This window comes from Sardina pilchardus, chromosome 15, assembly GCF_963854185.1.
Source record: "Sardina pilchardus chromosome 15, fSarPil1.1, whole genome shotgun sequence".
Lineage (NCBI taxonomy): Eukaryota > Metazoa > Chordata > Actinopteri > Clupeiformes > Clupeidae > Sardina > Sardina pilchardus.
In genome coordinates, this window is record NC_085008.1 from 5,170,374 (window position 1) to 5,185,117 (window position 14,744).

Here is a 14,744-nt window from a genome sequence, read left to right on the forward strand (position 1 = left end):
TCTCTTTCTCTCTCTCTCCCTCTCCCTCTCGGTCTCTCTCTCTCACCCGTTTCTCTCATTAACTCACCTCTCTCCATGTTTGCCTCCATGTTTTAACTCTCCACCTCTGCCTCCTGACTTGACCCTCCCCATCCTCTTTTCTTCACTGCCCCCTCTCAGTCTTTTCCTCTTTCCTCCTCGTGGTAAACAGTCTGCCGAAGAGAGGAGTGGTACACTCCTGCTTTTGGCCGGCCAATTACAACAGCCTTTCTGTACACTATGACTGCAACCATTGCTGGGCTACTGAGACATATGTGTAATTACATCCACACACACACACACACACACACACACACACAGTGTGTAAGTACGCAGAGAAATAGGCCATCAGAGACTCGAATGTGTCGCACTCAATCACACACACACATAAACTTGACCCCTCAGACCGCATGTGCATATTCATTATCCAATAGCGGTCCATCCATTTACGCCAGATGAACGTGTGAACAAATACATAAAGATATACACAAGCCAAGGTGTCCAAAACATACAATCCCAGAGAGGCAAACACACATGGACTAACATATAGGGGTGGATAATAACACTCTGGCACTGATTGCAACTCCCAGAGGGATCCTCCTCACTCACGCCCTCATTACGTCTAGCAGACACAGCACTCTCCCCCACCCATAGCCAGCTCTCCCTTAATGGATCACAAACACACTCAGGGCATCTCTCTCTCTCTCCCTCTCTCCCTCTCTCTCCCTCCCTGTCTCTCTCTCGGTCTCTCTCTCTCTCAGTTGTTCAACAACAGCTTCAGCCCTTTCCCTGTTGAGACTTATCCAGTGAATTACTGGCCTTTGGCATAATGACATGAGCCTCTCCTCAGTCTGCTTTATAGAGGCTATTCTAAGGGTCAGGAGCTATGCCACAACTGTTCGTCAAAAAGACTGGACGTGATTATGATCATAGTACAACTGACACAGTCGGCGGCGTCATGACAGCTGGCACATGAGTGGAAAGGAACCGTTTTGTTATTGTGCCTTTATAGCTCCATTTGGCCCACGTAAAAATGTTAAAGAGAAATTAGTCAACTAAACCAATATTTTCGCATATCTGGCATAGGACTGCAACTAATGATTATTTATTAGAGCAGATTAATCTGTTGATCATTCTTTCGATTAATCGGTTTGTTGATTGCTCGATAAAATGACAGAAAATTTGTAATAAAATGGCAATCGTGCTTTCTGTTCACACGCCAAAGATATTTGACTTACTATCAGTAAAGTGCAATCCGTGAATTTTGAAGTGTTTTTCTTAAAATGACAAACTGATAAATCGATAACCAAAATAGTTGCCGATAAATTGAATAGTTGACAACTAATCGACTAATTGTTGCTGCCCCAATGTGGCCTGCTTGGTATCCATCCTTGCAAACCAAACTTGAGAACCATCAGCAGCGACGAAGCCCACAGCCTTACCTAGAAGCTCGTCGGGGTCCTTCACCACAATGTGGGCGTTGAGCTCTTGCAGCTCCTGATGGAGCTCCTCCACCTTCTTGCTGGACTTCTTCAGCATGTTGTCCACGTAGGCCAGGCTCTTCTTGTCAGTGGTTACCTTGCGCAGGTTCTCGGCGCCCTCTTTGATCTTCAGCTCTTTGCGGATCTCGCGCTTGATCTGGTCCTTGATCTCGTCCAGCTTCTGCTGCACCATGGTGTCGGACAGGTCTAGGTTGTGGCCCAGGCCGAGGCGCTCGGACACTTGGTGACCCATTGTGTCCCCCTGTGGATTATGAAACACAACATGGAGCACAGGTATATCAACTGAACAGCTACAATATACGCAAACAAAGGATGAGGAACTAACACTTTTTTTTATTCTTTAAGCCATCCATTTTAATAATTTGAAAACAAGCAAAGAGATAGTATAGCAACTATGTTACAACAAATGTGCCTTCATGAAAATGTAATTTAATGTTGCCTTTCCAGTGCATTGTATATGACCCCAAATCCAGGCCAGAGCAAAACTGTCACAAACTGAGATGGACTATTCAGAGATAGCTGATGAGGTAATGGTCTTGATCTTTTTATGTGAACTGAGAGGAAGTTATATGAAGCTTCCACTTTCTGTCTACATGCAATCACATTAAACTCACATTAAACACACATTACACTGCACTGTCAACAGAGCCAAATGATGTCCAAAACAACTAGCCTATAACCACAACTGAAAATAAACCAGCAATGCTAAAAGCTGAAGTCCTTGGCCAGTGCATTTAAACTAGGCTTCTGATGTTACGGAAACAAAACAAACAACATGGTAGCAAAGTAGACGCAAAAGTAGTATTTCAAGAAAAAAGAAATCAACTTCAATCAGTGTACATTTAAATCTTTCACAAATGTTTAGGGCCATAGCAAAGTAATTCCCATCCAAACAGTAGTTCTATTTGATCTCATCAGTGGGCAACATGGCTGCCAGTCTGTGCAGGTTTCTGGACCCCTTTAGAGGTTCTTGACAACTCTGCCCTTGAAACTGCAGCCTTGCGTGTGTCTGGAGGCACGGAGCCATTATGTAATGGCATAAAGCTGGACAGCTAATCTGTGTGCTGGGAAGGCACAGGGGGCCTCTGTCAGTGCCACAGCGAGCTCTGGGCCCAACACACAAACACACCGGGTGACCTTAACAAAAGCCAGCAGTGACCAGACAATGCCAAGGAATGCTGTCCCTCTCCACACGTCATGCCCAAAGCACCCACCATACACACACACACACACACACACACACACACACACGTAAGGTGTGCGTCACAGTCAACAGGCAAATAGTTTGGTTAAGCTAAATTCAAAGTAACATCCCAACACATTTTCAGTTATTTTACTTCAAGACTTGTATGAAACAAGTCTCTCTCTCTATATATATACACACTGCATATATATATATATATATATATATATATATATATATATATATATACACACACAATATATAAATATAATGTTTTGAAGACTAAGTTGAAGAGCACTTAGACACAATTGTGTCTCTAGCTAGAAGCTAGAATTCCTGTCAGTGCATTTGTTGGTCTGTAACCTTTCTCCTCTTCAACTCCTGCCACTGCAGTTTGCACAAACATGTAGTTTCCTTGAACTGGGAGTGCACAGCCCACCTCCACAACACACAGAGAGCCCCCTTAAAGCGGCCAACTCTCTGCTTGATTTACAGGCATACGGCAAACACTCCACTTGGCATCCACCGCCTCTGCTATCAATAGGGTGCGGCACAGACAGGCTTCAGGCTTCTGACTACAGGCGTAAAACACCAACTAGAAAACTTGACCCCGTACGACCACAGCACACTAAAAATAACAGGCAAATTTGCTATGTGTTCAAAAATAATAGGTGTTCAGACAGCGCAGGCATGCCAAGTGTAGCATTTCAGAAGCTCTAAATGCTGTAATTATGCATAAGATAGGGGATACAAAAGTGGAAACCGTTCCATAAGTATTCTATACACTTTCCAAATCTGACCAGGAGTTTTGGAACATACAATAACATACAATAGCATACAATAGCGCACTTCCACTTCCAAGATCAAACTATTTTAAAACATAAACAATGGGCCCAGGGCAGCTCAGCAGAGTATGAACACAAAGGCGTATGCGTCAGATTGCTTACCAACACCTCCACCACTCCAGCTGCACAAACAGACTCGCGCATTTTGGGTCGTTTTCCAAACCTTCTTTGAAACAGTCAACCGTCTCCTAGGCTTCCGCAAAGATCCGATTTTAGGATCACAATCTCACTATGAATCTGCAGAGTGTCCCATACAAAACCACTATGTGCCAAACGAAGAGGGAAGACTTGTGAATCGGTCGCACTCGGCTTTCCTCACTGGCTGTTCCTTTAGACATCAGAATGAGCACATAACAGTTTAGAGAGCACAAATCCTCCTTAAGCCCCTGTTCTGGCCCGGGGCCTAGTTAAGGACATCAGTGACGAGAGAACCTGGCAAGTTAGCGCTGCTCTTAAAATAAAACCAGCCAAAGACCTCGGATGTATGGCAGTGCCTGGCTTCTATCCCCTTATCTGACGTAAACAAAGGTGTCTTCTGGCAAAAACCTCACCTGATAGGTGACCCTCCTGTTCATTGGGGGGGTTCTTGTTAGTGAGGTGGAGCAAAATGAGGTTTGAAGTCAGCAAGCGCAGAGAATTTTCTATATCAAGTATATTACATAGGGAGTGTCTGAAAGGCTGGCATATTTTGAACATATGGAATCTTTTGAAGTGTTAAAGATCCTCCAGACCAGGAGACTTTTATTTCTGCAATTGTTCACACACCCAAATGCCATTTCATGTTTTTGAAAAAAGAAAAGAAAAGAAAAAGCGCCACCCTCTTTGCAACCCTCGCCCTGCAGATGCCATGCTATTAGTGTCAGAACAGCTGCATAGAGGAAATGGTGCAGCACATTTGTGACCCCTCATGTGCATACAGACGGAGTGTCCATGTGTCTGAACATCCTACGTGCAACGTGTATGTCAAGCCCTCCAGGGCGTCTTAAGCTCTTTCCAGGACCATCTCAGTGTCAGGAATAGAAGGTGTACTGTATTGTGCACATAAACACAGGGGGGTGGGGGGAGTGGGGGCATGTAAAGCTTCCAAGGAAAGAGACACACAGTTTGAAACCACAGTCAACAACTTTTGGATTTCAATCTTTGCCATTGATTGCCACTACTAAATAAACACCAATAGAACAATGCATATCTCCTGTGCATTCCAATATTTGCCTAAAATGTCCATACAGTCTGGTTTACTTCAGCAAATGGGAGAGGTACATTCAGAGGTATTCCTGGCTACCTGTTACAGGGTAGGCTACGCAAAACATGGTCCTGTGGAGGTTTGCAAGGAACCTGAACGTAACTTTCAGCACCTTAAAGATAAGGCAAATCCTACAGAGACTAATTTGCATTTTACTTCCTTCATCCTGAATGTCACTCTTCCCCTAAGCCATACGTGACTGCACAGGCCCTGAGAGAAAAGAGGGGAAAACACAATGCCTACAAACAGGGGCAGTGCTGACACAATCCAACATGAGACAAACTGACATTCTCCACCTCTGTAGCAGTTAGCTGGGGCTCTTAGCAAGGCTGAGACAACTATGACTCACACTCTTCTGTACCGAGTGGAGAGCAGAGCACAGATGAGGTGGGGGGGTGGGGGGGCTGATGGTGTTAGCCAGGGCTTCCCTCCCAATCCAGAAACCCCAAAAGTCCTGTCGACTCCACCCAGCAACTCAGCCTGGCCAGCGCACAGATCCAGGAGCGGAGCAGAGTGGAGCGGACAGAGCAGGGATTGCATAACCGGCTAATTCCCACACAAGGGATAACAGGTGGCCACGTACTCGGACCATAAAGCCCACAGCCTGCCAGAGGACGGCTCCGTTCAAGAGCGGACCTTCACCTTGGTTTGTAGTACTCCAGTGGCAAAATGAATGCGGCATGGTGACAAATGCCTGTGGTGACAGACAATCAGTCACATGGCTAGTTTGCATTTAAATTCATTCTGAAATGCATTTAAATTCATTTTGATGGCACATGGTCATATCAAAGACAGATAAAAACACCCGCTGTCCTCTCTAGAAACTGAGGCTATTTGCTTTGCAGTTTTGTGATCTGAATAAAAGCAGCTTTTCCAGCACTATGTCACCAAATATATTGCCAAAATACAGCTGAATCAACCGTGTTATTGTTGTTGTTGCTGTTTGTTTGGCAATTCTTGTTTTTGGGATAGGCTAGGTTTGGCTGGTTTTAGACAAAACCTTGCTGCAGCTTTAAGCGACTGTTTCTGTTTCGTGACAACCCTGAACACAAGTGAACTGAAACACTGTACACATGAGCTAATTACAGCTAAGAGCACAGCATGAATGAACCGGGGAGTTTAAGCTCTACACACTCTTTACGACTTAAAGACTCTTCCAATCACAAAGGCTAACGCATTTCTGGCACTCTTCCTGTTCCTGACAAAAAAAAGAGAAACCTTTTCTCCTGATATACAGGTAATGGGACGGCTATAATTTGCATTACATGATGCCGCATAAACAAAGTAGGCCCGTCATGCCCCAAAAGAGCATTGTGTGTGTAGTGTGATGCCCTTATATTTCACTAGCATGGGATTAAGAGGACTACACCAACCATCTGGGGACAATCATTTCCCTCTCAGGATCACTACGTCACTGAACTGTAGTAGACCATAAAAAGATGCAGCCCTGTAGTTCTCAAAAATAGGGTCACGTTCTGGCAGCGACCCATTGATCAGCTTTCACCACCAGAAGACCAGTTTGCTCCTGCCTTCTTAAAAATCACCTCTGTTTTTCCCTCTACGCCATCATAAGAAAAAAGACGCAGATAAGAATCTCCACAAAAGGAAGTGTCAAACAGAAGCCAACCTCATCTTGAGGGCAAGCTGGTCTAAAATTATACAAAGTTTGTCACAAATGATACAATTGTGCAGTGCCATTTTACAAATTCTTTCAGCCAACATGCACTGAGCCATGTCAGTTCAACCACTGTTAAACATCTGCTTCTGGAAACTCCACAACACATCCAGCAACAACAGCCAAACTGAAAACATACACCTTCTCATGTCAGTGACTGGCCAATGCAATTTCTAAGAGGCTAACAAGCCATTTCCTTGTCCTTGAACTTCTACTATTTCCCTGCCTAAATCACCCTACACCCGCCTGCTTCCCACCCTCGAGGTCTGGCCATCTTAAGTCAATGAACCGCGGTCTTTAGGTAACCCAGGTGATCCCCGCCACAGATAAGGACCACTACTGAAGAGAGCTCCAGAGGGCAGAAAGCACAAATTCACTCTGAGAAAACCTACGCCAAGAGTATCAGCTAATGTGTTGGGGTCTGGAATATTCCCAGCATGGCAATGCAATTAGAATGAAGGGCAAGGGGGTGGGGGTGGGGTGGGGTGACCCACTCCAACACAGCAATTACTGTCCACCAGTCAATGAGATGACACAAGCTTTTGAATTTGACGCTGTATAGAGCCATTTCATGGTGTTCGCTAATGACCGGTTCTGTTGCTATTTCGGATGGAGTTAACCAGTTGCTAAAAAGAGAGGAGGCTGTTTTTGTGCCTCTGTAGGTGCCCCCCAGAACCAACTGTTTGATCTACACCATAAACCAAACACAAATCCCAGAAATGAGTTGTGAATGAAGAGTAAGGGAGCCCACATTTTGAAAATGTCAGGCTGTACAGCACTGTGATTTGCTGAGCAGAAATCAAATCAACCCATAATAGCTACAGTGACAACAAGTAGCAAGTTGACTAAAACTGGGTGAGTCAGTGTTAGAGCAAATATGACAGAAGCGCCATTACCAACTGAGTAATACACAATAGTAACAGGTGCTTTTTTTAGGTCCCAGTCAACACTTGCATCTCTGACATGCTGGTGTCTGAGTAGCAGTGGACTTTATCTGAATCAGTGTTTACAACTCAGCACAGGTGCATGAGGTAGCTAGACCTTATTATACCAGACCTCGGCCTCTTAAGACTACACAACATGGTTTTAAAGGATAGCGTTGCTTGCCTAACACTCAATGTTGTTTCAAGATGCCTGTTCTATTAAATAAAAAAAATATGCCATTGCATGATGACATCATCAGCAATCGTAATGCATCATGTTGTAATAGGTGCATTTGTCCTTGATAAAATGTACAAACTGGGCTAATTCTAGGAATACAGTAGGCCTAGGGCTAGGCTATATGCAGGGGGTAGACTGCTAATTCCGGCAGGAGTATGCCCTCGCAAAGGAAGGGAAACGCCACTTGACCATCGATTTCCTTTCGCCAAGGTCGATGTATGCATACAGGCCTACACAACTAAGCGTCACTGAACACATCTCCGCCGTGAGTTTCCATATGCAACGGTAGAGCTATTTCGAACGCATGTTGCAATGCAGACTAATACATTGATCAGTTTGACAGAGGGTAAAAAATACCAACGCCCAGTTGCTCTACAACATATCAGGGCAACACAGGCCTGTGCATTTGAACAATATTTCGAAGAAGTTTCCGACAACCACGAACAATATCCTTTGATATGTTAACCTACGCTACGCGATTCTTTTTCTCAGCAAGAGCAAGTAGGGAAAACAATCTCAGCTAGTAACAAAGTATCGCCGTTCATGAAACGTGGTGCCATGACAGCCCTGTCAAAAACAATCCGAGAAGTAAACTGGACATGGTCATTTTTTAGCCAACACCCAAAAAACTCGTTTATCTGCAACACAACAAGTAGCCTAACAAAAACTAGTTTACCAGAAATACCATTAAGTCACAAACATTACGTTACACTTTTCGTTTCTGTAACATCGGGTGAGTTAACCAAAATTTCTGTTGGGAGTATCTAAAACAAACAATAGGCCCCTAACCCAAATCTTCAAGAGCAGAATCATAAACTTTTCACTGTCTACAGATGTAATTGTAGCCTATAGGCCCTATATTCTTCCGCCTGTCCGAGTGAACGCGGTGAAGCAACAGTTGTTCGCTGTTTGGTTATTTCCTAGGCCCAAGTAGATATCCCCCCGTCCCAGTTAACCCTTCACAACTGCGCGCTGGAAGTATCGGTTAGCCAGTCCCTAAAATAGCGTACAATTACGAACAAAACCTCTTCCACGACCGTGAGTTTAAGTTCAGATAATTTCCGTGCGCACATATTCGCGTAGTTAAAGGTATAAAACTCTGTTTACAGACAGAAATTAGTTTTCTTACCTGCACGGAATCGGCCGCCATCTTGCCTTCTAACTTTGAATCAAACTCGGGATAGTGGATGGGAGGTGAGTCACAAAGGAGAGTAGCAGCTTTGCAACTTCTCTCCAACTAGTCCTTTCGGCTCCTCTTTTAATGGTAAAAACGGGACCATCAGCTTTCCCGCGACGTGTCCATGGTTCAGCTGGGAATCCTGAGATTTTCCATGACAATACCTTCACAGTAATCCCTTTTTTTAAAAGTGATGTAAACAGATAAAACAACGAAGAATAAACACTCGTTAAAATAAGAAGTTATTTTCCAAACAGTCCACGCGTAAGGCTTTGGGAAGGAGTGCTGGTGATATAAATGTCTTCGCGGGGAACTCCACCCGAGACACGCAGCGCCCAGCTCTGGAAAGCTTTTTCTCTCAGCTAGAGTCAATTCATCCACTTTCAGTCATGTGATCATAAACCCTATGCAAGCATGCGGCAGACACTTTCCCAGGAGGAGCAGTTCGCGTATGGTGCCAAATATAGTGCTCATGTGTGTTGTTTGTTAAGTTCAAATCATGCGGAGAAAAAGTATAGATGTAGAAACATGGAATCAGGAAAATACGTAACGATAAAAAGAACAATACTAATACTACTGCTACTACTAATAATAGGCATAACAACAACAACAACAACAACAACAACAACAATGATGATACTACTACTACTACTACTACTAATACTAATACTAATAATAATAATAATGATAATAATAATAATAGTAATATAGGCCTAATAATAGCAAAAATATTGATCTGTTTAAATCTGTTTTATTGCAACATTAAAATCAATGTGAGTGTCTAACATAAGGGGAAGGCATATAAAATGGTTGGAGTGTTTGGGATGTAATGCAATAGGCTTAGCCTACTGTATACCATGATATAAAATCATGTTGTTTGCATTTGTATGCTTTTTGTCATTATATGCAAGTCACTGTTAAGTCTAGTAACATTGTCAACATTGATGTCAACAGGAAATTACAAGGGTATTGCTGTGAGACTTTTTTACCTTTGTGTTGTAGTAGAGCAATCTCCCAGACCACCAAGGGGGGCTTGACCCCACTCATGAATTGCTAAGGGAAATTTGATACTTTGTGTAAATCAAACCCCACTTTTAACCATCTTTAAAGGCTGGCCATCCACGCGGCTAATGAATGATTTAGAGACACTGTTGACCTATTTGACACGGTTATTTGATTTGAATGGGCATTTGTTTTCCTTCCCACTAGCACAATGAAGCCCATTCATCTTTCTTAACAGTTGATATTTAAAATTGGATGCATATAATACACTATTCTGAGATATTTGGTGGAGCTCGTGCTCAGCTGCAGTTTAATACACCACACTGGCAGTGTTACCAAACAGAGAGACAAAAATGCCCTCCGATCCTGAGATCAGAGTCATTTTTAATAGCCACAGCGAGGCTGACGTTGTGCTGTGTCTAGTTTGCATGATCTCCTTCCCTGTGGTGGAGTGTAAGGAAATCAGCCAGTGACTCAAAGTAGACAGGCCCCTCTCTTAATGAGCTATCAGTAGACCGTGGCTCTCTGTCCACTCCCGAGGGTGTTTATTTTTGGAGGCCTAAGCAGGCCGGCTGGTGGCTGCTGGAAACGTGAGTCAGACATTGATAAGGCTCAGTCCTGCTGTTGAAGATGAAGGACACGTCAGACACTCCATATTGTCCCGAGACTTAGAACAAATGTGATGTCTTAGTCCATGTTTTTTCAGAGTGACATGCGCTTCAAGGGAGAGGTTATCATCACAATATCATTTTCTCACTGTCCTTTATAACATTTTGAGGGCGGGTCAAATGTGTCATAATATGCTTTTTGTTCAGCTGCATAAAATTCCCAGGTATGTTTTATTTCATATATGGTCAGATATGACTTCTAATACTACTACTAATACCACTACTAATGCAGCTTTGGACCTCTAGTGATTACTGAGTGAATACATAGGGCTTTGGAGTTAGAGTGAACATGTGGCTGGTGTGTGGATCTGAGGGGATGTTGCTGTGGCCTTTGTGCTCCCGTGTTTGCATTCTGTAACAAAGCCTTTTTACTTAAAGGTCAGTGTGCTTCAGGTCAGCGGCCTGCCTAAGTTCCCTCTTGACACGAACGTCCTTTTTCCCCCCCAAACAGGTCACACCGTTACCAGAGTCACTTTTTGCCTGTTTACTTTCCTCTCTAATGTTCTCACAGACTTCAGCATGGTTAAGCTTCAAACAATGCCGAAGTCATTGATGAACTGAAGAGGTAAGAAATGGTTAACTGCTAGAGAGCACTGTCTAAATGTTTGGCCCACAAACGGTTGGAATTTGAACATGGAATGTGCGTTCACCAAAACTGATCAGTCTGAGGGAGGGATTTTGGTGTACCCTGTGGCAGTGAAAACCTCTTTGTGTGAAACCACGGTAACCACCATTGTTGGTTTTCTCCACCACAACACAGCGCTCAGCAGCCATAGTCACACACTTCCTGTGGTAACAATCAAGCTTCCTGTGCTAGACTGCGTGTTGTTGTATCAGAGGTGATAATCTCCCAAGGCTTTTTCATTTGGTAGGTTACACAAACCTAGATTGCTAAATGGCATGATATTGACGTTCAGTCTGAAAGGCCATCAGTGTCTTTCATGAAACAAGCACCACATTGCCATATTTGGTATATAACCACATTCCTGCTCTCTTTAGGAAAGGTCAGAGTGTAAGCAACATTCACTAAGGAAAAATGGGAAGACTTTTCAAGTCCTGCTACAATCCCATATCATAATAGTTTTGATTAAGGTGTAGCATCAAGGTCTTAAGATCACGCGTGCATAGTCAACTGGCATTTTCAACCAAACATCTTCAGCTGTGGTACTGTCATGTTCTCCCCCTGAGGAAAAAATTCCATGGATAAGCGCAGCTTAATCAGAGAGAGTGAAGGAAAGATAGAGAAACACCATCACCCACACTGACTCTATCCACCGCATCTGCTTGTGGTAGTGGCTATCAGACCCTCCTCTCCTATTCATACTTGCCAGCAGTGACGCAGAGACCCTGGGGGGAAGCCTGGCTGTCTGACTCATCCCTTCAGAATGTCTGCCCAAGGGGAGATTGTCTCACACCACCCCACACACCTGTAGCTAGCACACTCACTCACCTGCTCAGCAGCCAATGGCTAACTACAGCTTTTAGGCACTCTTTGAAAGGCTAATAATTAGCCAGCTGTATTTTTTCTTTTCCAGTAGTGACCCTGGGTGATGGGATGGGGTCTAGGGGCCTATGCCATTTATGGGCTTGAAGTGACAGTGATTGATGGGGTATTGATGTTTCTCACAAGAGGCCTGAGCTGCAGTGTTGGCTTTTAGAGTTTAGAAAGGTAGGCCTTCATGTGGGATCTACATCCTGTTTGAAGTGGGGAGAACAAAGGACTTTTCTGTTGGAGAGAAACTCCTACGTTTTAATGTGTGATGGCACCACCTGCTGGTGGCAGAGCAAAAGTACGTCAAATGTCAAACAAATAAGTAATTAAATAGAATAATTAAGGAAAATGCTTATATGACTATAACAATGGAATTATGAAAGAATACCTGAAACAGAAATAGTAAGTGACCTGAAAGTGTATGTGCCATGTAATATCTGTGTGCATTGGGGAAAATATTCACAGAAATTAAAGGCACATTCTACATTTTCATTACATTTTATGAGATAACTTTTGTACATAAATATTACAAATAAAATTGTATAGCATTCCAAATTCATTTCAATGATATATGGTCAAGTTAAAGGTTTCAGGCGCATAACATTTTTTGTCATATTCAGCAATTATCTCCTCAATAGCTGCCCATTCCGTGAGTAGGCCTACAGTGTAAAAAAAAAAAAAAAAGTAGGGGCAGCCTTACCCCAAAACAAAAACTAAATCCAGCATTGAATTTCTCTGGGAATACTGAAGGTACGGGTGACCAACCTGTCTGGCGTGTTTTGTTTGGTCCTTGGTTAAAATACAATGTACAATTTTTTTGGCACAAAAGTGTATGCTAATAAATGGAAATATAAACATAAACATAAGCAGACGTCACGTCCTGCGAAATCCCTGACTGCGCCTTTAAATAAAATAATGCATTAAAGTTTAACATTGTAGGGTTCAACACCAAATAAGTGTATAAACCTGGCAAAAACATGAAAAACATGTCTTTTAGTTGTACTCAGTGGCACTACTACATATTCGCCATGCTGACATAGAAGATAATGGAGTGTAGCCTAGGTGCTACAGGCAGGAAATCATGGAAAGGAGAAAGACATGCCCTTTAATATGTTGGTGAGAGTAGTTACATCATGTCTTCCATTAGGTGTTGGAAAAGAGGAGGAGAGGATTGATTCCAATGGTCCTCCGCTCCTCAGACAGACCCTTTGTCCCACCTTTCACTGGGCTGGTATATTCAAGAGCAGTTTAAAGGTGAACAGTCTGCTTTTGTGTAGAAATTGTTGGAGATAGAGGAGAGGGAATATTGTCCTCTCTCCTGGCACTGATGCGCATATTATTGGTCTTAGCTTCAAACATTGGGAGGAAAAACACAGAATCCAAGGCCTGAGTCATCCCAGATAGAGATCCCATCAGTAGCTCTGTAAGATCATCAGCATATTTATTGTGGTGAGACTGGTGACTGAGGAGGAAGGCAGGTGCGAAACCTGGCTTTTAATGCAGATGACCAAGAAGATGAGCAATGGGGACAATAGCCCACCCTGCAGGACGATAGCTGGTATTGCATAAGGGGCAGACACATAGGAACCCCACTGCACCTTTCGCTGTCTGTCACTCAGGTAGCTCCTCACAATGAGCCAGTGAGGGCTCATTACTGACACATCAGCTAATGTTTGAAGCAGCTGATGTTGATGTAACTACGTTATGGTGTCAAAGAAATCTGCAAAAGCAGCATGAATGTCCATTTTAGGATTGTTATTGAGAGTGTCATGCCATAGGGTCTGAATCAGAACAGTGACAATGCTCTTAGCCATGAATTCGAAACAATAGGGTAATAGGGCAATTTTAGAGATGGTGTCTTCCAGAAGGGCACCTCTTAGTAGCCCTTCAAACACTTTGCCAACACAGCTGACCGATAGCAACCAAGTAACTTTGTGTTGTCTGGCCAATAATCACTCTTACCAGCCATCCAGGTCGAGAACCTTATGAACAGCTGTTGTCATTGCCAAGTGTGCTGTTTTTGGTCTTTTTAAGGCAATTCAGGATCATTTGAAATGGTGATTGTGAAAAATTAAAACAGGTTTTTGATCAGTTTCTGAGAGCAATAAGCAGCAATGTGAAGCTTTGACGTCAATGTTTGATATGGATTCCACTGAATCATGAAACACTTCACAAACAATCACACCATTATTCTGAATTAAGTCATTTCTGGCAAAGCTGAATGTCTAACTTGCTCTCATCATAAACAGGTGCTTAAACATGGGCTTTCACAGAAAAACAGTCTATATCTGCGGGAAAAGGTAACAGAGAAGATGAAAGATGAAGACGTTCTGAAAGCTTTGTTTTTGTCTTATAGAGGTTTGGTTCATCACAAGTTAAACATCATACAGTAAGTGTGTGATTTTTTTTCTTTTACTCATATTTTCTGCTCATTTTTACTGCACACTTTGAACTACCTCTATGCAGCAATGTACCTGTGGCCCTATTATGTGCATGCAGAACATTTTCAGTTAATGTTAGTCTCACTGAGGATATAGAGTAACCTGCACACCTTGATAAGTTATACTGCAGGTGCAGCTATTTTGTCCTTAAGTACTTAAGAGTAAGAAAAAGAAAGGCGTCATACTGCTTACTCAACGGATCAACCAGTTCAAGGTCTGACTGATAGAAACATCAGCTCATCAATAAGTCGGATGATCCGTTGAGTAAGCAGTGTTGCACTTTTCTTTTTATTGCTCTTAAATTGATTTAAGTCTGAAAGAGCCTCAGTGTCAGTGT

The 14,744-nt window shown here is 43.1% G+C and overlaps 1 protein-coding gene across 2 annotated transcripts in view; it reads right to left on the reverse strand.

The window, feature by feature from the left end:
- pkn2b (protein kinase N2b) overlaps nucleotides 1-9,143 on the reverse strand; it is a 32,159-nt gene extending 23,016 nt beyond the window's left edge. Inside the window, exons 1-2 of one of the 2 annotated variants that reach the window (XM_062555926.1) lie at nucleotides 8,757-9,143; nucleotides 1,461-1,761 (exon numbers count right to left, since the gene is read on the reverse strand). In XM_062555926.1, the coding sequence (XP_062411910.1) occupies nucleotides 1,461-1,761; nucleotides 8,757-8,777 (322 nt within the window). In that variant the 5' untranslated portion in view covers nucleotides 8,778-9,143. Of the gene's footprint in view, nucleotides 1-1,460; nucleotides 1,762-3,650; nucleotides 3,870-8,756 lie in introns of those variants that run through there. The other variant, XM_062555925.1, reaches the window with a different exon arrangement.
- Between the last annotated feature and the right edge of the window lie 5,601 nt (nucleotides 9,144-14,744).